The 9,080-nt window shown below is 40.6% G+C and overlaps 1 protein-coding gene across 1 annotated transcript in view; it reads right to left on the bottom strand.

Annotated features, from left to right (window-relative positions):
• Positions 1-5,146: 5,146 nt before the first annotated feature.
• LOC123733167 (delayed-rectifier potassium channel regulatory subunit KCNS2-like) overlaps positions 5,147-9,080 on the bottom strand; it is a 4,940-nt gene continuing 1,006 nt past the window's right edge. Inside the window, exon 1 of the mRNA XM_082972771.1 lies at positions 5,147-9,080. This exon is cut by the window's right edge and continues 1,006 nt beyond it. Coding sequence (XP_082828897.1) covers positions 8,595-9,080 — 486 coding nt within the window. The 3' untranslated portion in view covers positions 5,147-8,594.

The following is a 9,080-nucleotide window of genomic DNA, read 5'->3' as shown; positions in this document are numbered from 1 at the left end:
GTATTGTTGTTTTCTGAGGTAATGTTTAGAACCCCTGTTGTATTCTGTTTTGTATTGTTGTTTTCTGAGGTAATGTTTAGAACCCCTGTTGTATTCTGTTTGTATTGTTGTTTTCTGAGGTAATGTTTAGAACCCCTGTTGTATTCTGTTTGTATTGTTGTTTTCTGAGGTAATGTTTAGAACCCCTGTTGTATTCTGTTTGTATTGTTGTTTTCTGAGGTAATGTTTAGAACCCCTGTTGTATTCTGTTTTGTATTGTTTTCTGAGGTAATGTTTAGAACCCCTGTTGTATTCTGTTTTGTATTGTTGTTTTCTGAGGTAATGTTTAGAACCCCTGTTGTATTCTGTTTGTATTGTTGTTTTCTGAGGGAATGTTTAGAACCCCTGTTGTATTCTGTTTGTATTGTTGTTTTCTGAGGTAATGTTTAGAACCCCTGTTGTATTCTGTTTGTATTGTTGTTTTCTGAGGTAATGTTTAGAACCCCTGTTGTATTCTGTTTGTATTGTTGTTTTCTGAGGTAATGTTTTCGAACCCCTGTTGTATTCTGTTTTGTATTGTTGTTTTCTGAGGTCATGTTTAGAACCCCTGTTGTATTCTGTTTGTATTGTTGTTTTCTGAGGTAATGTTTTCGAACCCCTGTTGTATTCTGTTTTGTATTGTTGTTTTCTGAGGTAATGTTTAGAACCCCTGTTGTATTCTGTTTTGTATTGTTGTTTTCTGAGGTAATGTTTTCGAACCCCTGTTGTATTCTGTTTTGTATTGTTGTTTTCTGAGGTAATGTTTAGAACCCCTGTTGTATTCTGTTTGTATTGTTGTTTTCTGAGGTAATGTTTAGAACCCCTGTTGTATTCTGTTTGTATTGTTGTTTTCTGAGGTAATGTTTTCGAACCCCTGTTGTATTCTGTTTTGTATTGTTGTTTTCTGAGGTAATGTTTAGAACCCCTGTTGTATTCTGTTTTGTATTGTTGTTTTCTGAGGTAATGTTTAGAACCCCTGTTGTATTCTGTTTGTATTGTTGTTTTCTGAGGTAATGTTTAGAGCCCCTGTTGTATTCTGTTTGTATTGTTGTTTTCTGAGGTAATGTTTAGAACCCCTGTTGTATTCTGTTTGTATTGTTGTTTTCTGAGGTAATGTTTAGAACCCCTGTTGTATTCTGTTTGTATTGTTGTTTTCTGAGGTAATGTTTAGAACCCCTGTTGTATTCTGTTTGTATTGTTGTTTTCTGAGGTAATGTTTTCGAACCCCTGTTGTATTCTGTTTTGTATTGTTGTTTTCTGAGGTAATGTTTAGAACCCCTGTTGTATTCTGTTTTGTATTGTTGTTTTCTGAGGTAATGTTTAGAACCCCTGTTGTATTCTGTTTGTATTGTTGTTTTCTGAGGTAATGTTTAGAGCCCCTGTTGTATTCTGTTTGTATTGTTGTTTTCTGAGGTAATGTTTAGAACCCCTGTTGTATTCTGTTTGTATTGTTGTTTTCTGAGGTAATGTTAGAATCCCTGTTGTATTCTGTTTTGTATTGTTGTTTTCGGGGGTCATGTTTAGAACCCCTGTTGTATTCTGTTTGTATTGTTGTTTTCTGAGGTAATGTTTAGAACCCCTGTTGTATTCTGTTTGTATTGTTGTTTTCTGAGGTAATGTTTAGAACCCCTGTTGTATTCTGTTTGTATTGTTGTTTTCTGAGGTAATGTTTAGAACCCCTGTTGTATTCTGTTTTGTATTGTTGTTTTCTGAGGTAATGTTTAGAACCCCTGTTGTATTCTGTTTGTATTGTTGTTTTCTGAGGTAATGTTTAGAACCCCTGTTGTATTCTGTTTGTTCTGTAGCATCTGTTCCCTGAAGACATGTCAGTAAACAACAAACTAATTCAATTGGCTGAAGACAGGGATGGTACTTTGCAGGGAATTATAGTGCCATAACTCCCCGCTATCAACCAATCAGCATCCAGGATCCAAAACAACCCGTTTTCTAATTCTTGTCATCTTCCAGGAGCTTCCAGGAAATCCTTGTGTGAAATAAGAGCTCTGTGCATCTGTGGTAAGGAAGCAGAGTTTCTTACGGACCTGTTGCTATCCAGATCTTCTCTGTAAGGCATTTAGCTCATCTTCTTAATTAAGGGAATCAGTGTTGGCCACTGTAGATAGTCAAACCAAACGACAAACACTTTTCAGATGTTTTAAGTAATATTGTCAGGATTTAGTGTCTTAGTTTTGTCTTCTGTCAAATACGATTCGTGATATTTCTGCTCAGGCAAATCCAATGGTGTCACGTCCTGACCATAGTAACATGTTATTTTCTATGGTAGAGTAGGTCAGGGCGTGACAGGGGGGTGTTTTTCTATGTTTTGTATTTCTATGTTCGTGTTCTAGTTTTTGTATTTCTATGTTGGGGTTTTGTTTTGGGATGATCTCCAATTAGAGGCAGCTGGTCCTCGTTGTCTCTAATTGGAGATCCTACTTAAGTAGGTTTTTTTTTCCCACCTGGGTTTGTGGGAGATTAGTTTTGAGTCGTGTCTGTGGCACCTCTGTTTCACGTTTTTTTGTTGTTGTTGGGGGCATTCAAGTTTATTTATGTATCGCATAGTTTCACAGTATAAATAAAATGTGGAACGACACACACGCTGCACTTTGGTCCGCTCATTCCTACGACAGCCGTGACAAATGGTCCAGACACACTGTGTTGTTGGAAATGGATATGACATGAGGAAACACTAACCAGACATATTTACAGCAGCAAGCTCAGTTAACGTCGTGTGGCTTGGGAGTATGCATAGCCTTCAACTTTCAAAATTCACCCATTTTCAGGAGCTTTCCGGTGGCTACGTTCTCTGCAACAAGCTGTCTGAGAGAAGAGGAAAGAAGTCAACACTGAAACCTTTAAATTCTGTTTAAAGAGTCCATGACATGAAACGATCTCTCCCTGTAAACTCCTCCTGTATACTGTGCTGTAATGTGTGGCTATCTGATAGCAATGAGCATCAGTCATGTCACCATGTGATCCATTGAAGCGGATTGGTTTGACAGCTGACGTTATTGAGGCTATGAGTCGTGTGTGTGTGTGTGTGTGTGTGTGCGTGTGTGCGTGTGTGTGTGTGTGTGTGTGTGTGTGTGTGTTTGTGTGTGTGTGTGTGTGTGTGTGTGTGTGTGTGTGTGTGTGTGTGTGTGTGTGTGTAAGCTGGCCGTGACATGGAAACAACAGTAGAAGAACGTCAGTGGAACTCTGAATGGATTACGATGGCTGATTTACCATGGCTCCTTCCCAAATGGCACCCTATTCACTTTATAGTGCACTATTTTTTTTGACTAGGGCCCATGGGGAATAGGGCGCCCAGAGCTCATAGGGTTCTGATCAAAAGTAGTGCACTATAAAGGGAAAAGGGTGCCATTTGGGACCCATGATGTGTCTGAAAGGAAGAAGTAGCACTACTACATATAATGACAGATGAATGACGAGGAGTTCCTATAGGCCGATACACTGACTAGACAGAACATTAGGAACACCTGCTCTTTCCATGATAGACTGACCAGGTCAATGATGCATTCCTTATAGGCTGATACACTGACTGGACAAAACATTAGGAACACCTGCTATTTCTATGATAGACTGACCAGGTCAATGATAAGTTCCTAAAGGCTGATACACTGACTGGACAAAACATTAGGAACACCTGCTATTTCTATGATAGACTGACCAGGTCAATCATGAGTTCCCCTAGGCTGATACAGTGACTGGACAAAACATTAGGAACACCTGCTCTTTCCATGATAGACTGACCAGGTCAATCATGAGTTCCCCTAGGCTGATACAGTGACTGGACAAAACATTAGGAACACCTGCTCTTTCCATAACATAGACTGATCAGGTGAATCCAGGTGAAAGCGATGATCCCTTGTTGATGTCACCTGTTGAAACCACTTCACTCAGGGTAGATGAAGGGGAGGAGACAGGTTAAAGACAGATTTTTAAGCCTTGAAACAATTGAGACATAGATTGTGTATATGTCATTCAGATTGTGAATGGGCAATACACGGGGTATGGTAGTAGGTGCCAGGCGCACCGGTTTGAGTTTGTCAAGAACTGCAACGCTGCTGGGTTTTTCCACGCTTAACAGTTTCCTGTGTGTATCAAGACTGGTCCACCACCCAAAGGACATCCAGCCAACTTGACACAACTGTGGGGAAGCATTGGAGTCAACATGGACCAGCATCCCTGTGGAACGCTTTCTACACCTGGTAGAGTCCATGTCCCCGACGAATTGAGGCTGTTCTGAGGGCAAAAAGAGGTGCAACTCAATATTAGGAAGGTGTTCTTAATGTTTTGTACACTCAGTGTATATTTCAACCCATTTTCTTTGTTTAAAATTGAATTCAATATCTCTATCTAAAAGAGAATCCTCTCTCACTTTGGTCTTGAATGAGACAGATATTTTGGGGGTCAAATGATGTGGAACAAAACCACTTACTGTTTCGTTAATATGGGTTTCTAGACATCTGAAGATATCAACATGTATTGATCTTTAATATGGGTTTCTAGACATCTGAAGGCATCAACATGTATTGATCGTTAATATGGGTTTCTGGACATCTGAAGATATCAACATATATTGATCGTTAATATGGGTTTCTAGACATCTGAAGATATCAACATGTATTGATCGTTAATATGGGTTTCTAGACATCTGAAGATATCAACATGTTTTGATCTTTAATATGGGTTTCTAGACATCTGAAGGCATCAACATGTATTGATCTTTAATATGGGTTTCTAGACATCTGAAGATATCAACATGTATTGATCTTTAATATGGGTTTCTAGACATCTAAAGATATCAACATGTATTGATCGTTAATATGGGTTTCTAGACATCTGAAGATATCAACATGTATTGATCGTTAATATGGGTTTCTGGACATCTGAAGATATCAACATGTATTGATCGTTAATATGGGTTTCTAGACATCTGAAGATATCAACATGTATTGATCTTTAATATGGGTTTCTAGACATCTGAAGATATCAATATGTATTGATCTTTAATATGGGTTTCTAGACATCTGAAGGCATCAACATGTATTGATCTTTAATATGGGTTTCTAGACATCTGAAGATATCAACATGTATTGATCGATAATATGGGTTTCTAGACATCTGAAGATATCAACATGTTTTGATCTTTAATATGGGTTTCTAGACATCTGAAGGCATCAACATGTATTGATCTTTAATATGGGTTTCTAGACATCTGAAGATATCAACATGTATTGATCTTTAATATGGGTTTCTAGACATCTGAAGATATCAACATGTATTGATCTTTAATATGGGTTTCTAGACATCTAAAGATATCAATATGTATTGATCTTTAATATGGGTTTCTAGACATCTGAAGATATCAACATGTATTGATCGTTAATATGGGTTTCTAAACATCTGAAGATATCAACATGTATTGATCGTTAATATGGGTTTCTAGACATCTGAAGATAACATGTATTGATCTTTAATATGGGTTTCAAGACATCTGAAGATATCAACATGTATTGATCGTTAATATGGGTTTCTAGACATCTGAAGATATCAATATGTATTGATCGTTAATATGGGTTTCTAGACATCTGAAGATATCAACATGTATTGATCGTTAATATGGGTTTCTAGACATCTGAAGATATCAACATGTATTGATCGTTAATATGGGTTTCTAGACATCTGAAGATATCAACATGTATTGATCGTTAATATGGGTTTCTAGACATCTGAAGATATCAACATGTATTGATCGTTAATATGGGTTTCTAGACATCTGAAGATATCAACATGTATTGATCGTTAATATGGGTTTCTAGACATCTGAAGATATCAACATGTATTGATCTTTAATATGGGTTTCTAGACATCTGAAGATATCAACATGTATTGATCGTTAATATGGGTTTCTAGACATCTGAAGATATCAACATGTATTGATCGTTAATATGGGTTTCTAGACATCTGAAGGCATCAACATGTATTGATCTTTAATATGGGTTTCTAGACATCTGAAGGCATCAACATGTATTGATCTTTAATATGGGTTTCTAGACATCTGAAGATATCAACATGTATTGATCTTTAATATGGGTTTCTGGACATCTGAAGATATCAACATGTATTGATCTTTAATATCGGTTTCTAGACATCTAAAGATATCAATATGTATTGATCTTTAATATGGGTTTCTAGACATCTGAAGATATCAACATGTATTGATCGTTAATATGGGTTTCTAAACATCTGAAGATATCAACATGTATTGATCGTTAATATGGGTTTCTAGACATCTGAAGATAACATGTATTGATCTTTAATATGGGTTGCTAGACATCTGAAGATATCAACATGTATTGATCGTTAATATGGGTTTCTAGACATCTGAAGATATCAATATGTATTGATCGTTAATATGGGTTTCTAGACATCTGAAGATATCAACATGTATTGATCGTTAATATGGGTTTCTAGACATCTGAAGATATCAACATGTATTGATCGTTAATATGGGTTTCTAGACATCTGAAGATATCAACATGTATTGATCGTTAATATGGGTTTCTAGACATCTGAAGGCATCTCATTGCAATACAACAGTTACACATCAAAACTACTTCATAACAGGAGAACATGAGTAAAGCTCTACTTTGGACAATATCACAATGACTGTACTTTAGGGGACACTTAGTGACGAACCCCATGGCCTAGGGTTGACCCCTAGTGATGAAGCCCCATGGCCTAGGGTTGACCCCTAGTGATGAAGACCCATGGCCTAGGGTTGACCCCTAGAGATGAAGCCCCATGGCCTAGGGTTGACCCCTAGTGATGAAGCCCCATGACCTAGGGTTGACCCCTAGAGATGAAGCCCCATGGCCTAGGGTTGACCCCTAGTGATGAAGCCCCATGACCTAGGGTTGACCCCTAGAGATGAAGCCCCATGGCCTAGGGTTGACCCCTAGTGATGAAGACCCATGACCTAGGGTTGACCCCTAGAGATGAAGACCCATGGCCTAGGGTTGACCCCTAGTGATGAAGACCCATGACCTAGGGTTGACCCCTAGTGATGAAGACCCATGGCCTAGGGTTGACCCCTAGTGATGAAGCCCCATGGCCTAGGGTTGACCCCTAGTGATGTAGACCCATGGCCTAGGGTTGACCCCTAGTGATGTAGCCCCATGGCCTAGGGTTGACCCCTAGAGATGAAGCCCCATGGCCTAGGGTTGACCCCTAGTGATGAAGCCCCATGGCCTAGGGTTGACCCCTAGTGATGAAGACCCATGGCCTAGGGTTGACCCCTAGTGATGAAGCCCCATGGCCTAGGGTTGACCCCTAGTGATGAAGCCCCATGGCCTAGGGTTGACCCCTAGTGATGAAGCCCCATGGCCTAGGGTTGACCCCTAGTGATGAAGCCCCATGGCCTAGGGTTGACCCCTAGTGATGAAGCCCCATGGCCTAGGGTTGACCCCTAGTGATGATGCCCCATGGCCTAGGGTTGACCCCTAGTGATGAAGCCCCATGGCCTAGGGTTGACCCCTAGTGATGAAGCCCCATGGCCTAGGGTTGACCCCTAGTGATGATGCCCCATGGCCTAGGGTTGACCCCTAGTGATGAAGCCCCATGGCCTAGGGTTGACCCCTAGTGATGATGCCCCATGGCCTAGGGTTGACCCCTAGTGATGTAGCCCCATGGCCTAGGGTTGTGACTTGTCCTGCACTGTGTCCTTTATTGAAGACTGTTTACTGGTCGTTGTAATAAATAGACCCCAACATACACCATAACAGTAGAGTATATTGTCAGACTATCGGTTCATCTTCTGTCTTAACGACGAACCACACAGTTAAAACACTTTAAAAGGTGAACGAAAAGGTGGAAGTGAATCATTGGGAGAATCTCAATTGCATTTCTTTGATTCCTTGTGTCCTCTCTCCTCACAAGGCTTCTCAAAAACCCATTGGATTAGAAAGGTCAGAGGGGGAAGGACCTCTGGCTTTCTCATCCAATAGGTTTTTGAGAAGAATGTAAAAGGACAGAGGATTGGATGAGATTCTCCCAATAGAAAGGTTGCTGATGTTGGTTGGCACGCCAACGCCTCACCTGTCAGTCTGAAACTGAACTTCAGATTCCCCGTGTAGCTCTATTCAACACTACCTTCACCATGTAGCTCTATTCAACACTACCTTCACCATGTAGCTCTATTCAACACTACCTTCACCATGTAGCTCTATTCAACACTACCTTCACCATGTAGCTCTATTCAACACTACCTTCACCATGTAGCTCTATTCAACACTACCTTCACCATGTAGCTCTATTCAACACTACCTTCACCATGTAGCTCTATTCAACACTACCTTCACCATGTAGCTCTATTCAACACTACCTTCACCATGTAGCTCTATTCAACACTACCTTCACCATGTAGCTCTATTCAACACTACCTTCACCATGTAGCTCTATTCAACAGGGCTACACAGAAACAGCACTGCTACTTTCACCATGTTTCTCCTCTCCTTCGGTCACATCGTTCCTTATAAAGGCCAAGGGGGCAGTCTGTTGATTCACAGGTCTTAATGTATTGACATCTCGTTCAGACTGTGTTCACTGGGCAAGCTGCGGTTGATATTTGACAGACTCGCCATGAGAGATTTCACCTTGTGTGCATAGTAGTTTCTCAGATTGACAGAGGGAAGGTTTTCTTTGATCTCCTGGTCGAAGTCACAGCTGAGCATAGCGATCTCTAACTGTTTCTGTCTCTTGTAGAAGAGAGAGAACTTGTTGAATATGAGCGTGATGGGAAGCACAACCACCAAGATGCCTGCCAGGATACATGCCGACGCTGTCATCTTGCCGGCTATAGACACCGGGACGACGTCTCCGTACCCCACCGTGGTCATGCTCACCGTGGCCCACCACCAGCACGCCGGGATGGTGGAGAAGTCCTCGCTGTCCTCTTTCTCCACGGTGTAGGCCATGACAGAGAAGAAAGACACGCCCACCGCCAGGTACAGCAGTAGCAACCCTACCTCTTTATAGCTGTTTCTCAGCGTGGCGCC

This window comes from Salmo salar, unplaced genomic scaffold (assembly GCF_965601325.2).
Source record: "Salmo salar unplaced genomic scaffold, fSalSal1 ptg001500l, whole genome shotgun sequence".
In the NCBI taxonomy this organism is placed as follows: Eukaryota; Metazoa; Chordata; class Actinopteri; order Salmoniformes; family Salmonidae; genus Salmo; species Salmo salar.
This window is presented reverse-complemented; position numbering and strand designations above follow the sequence as displayed.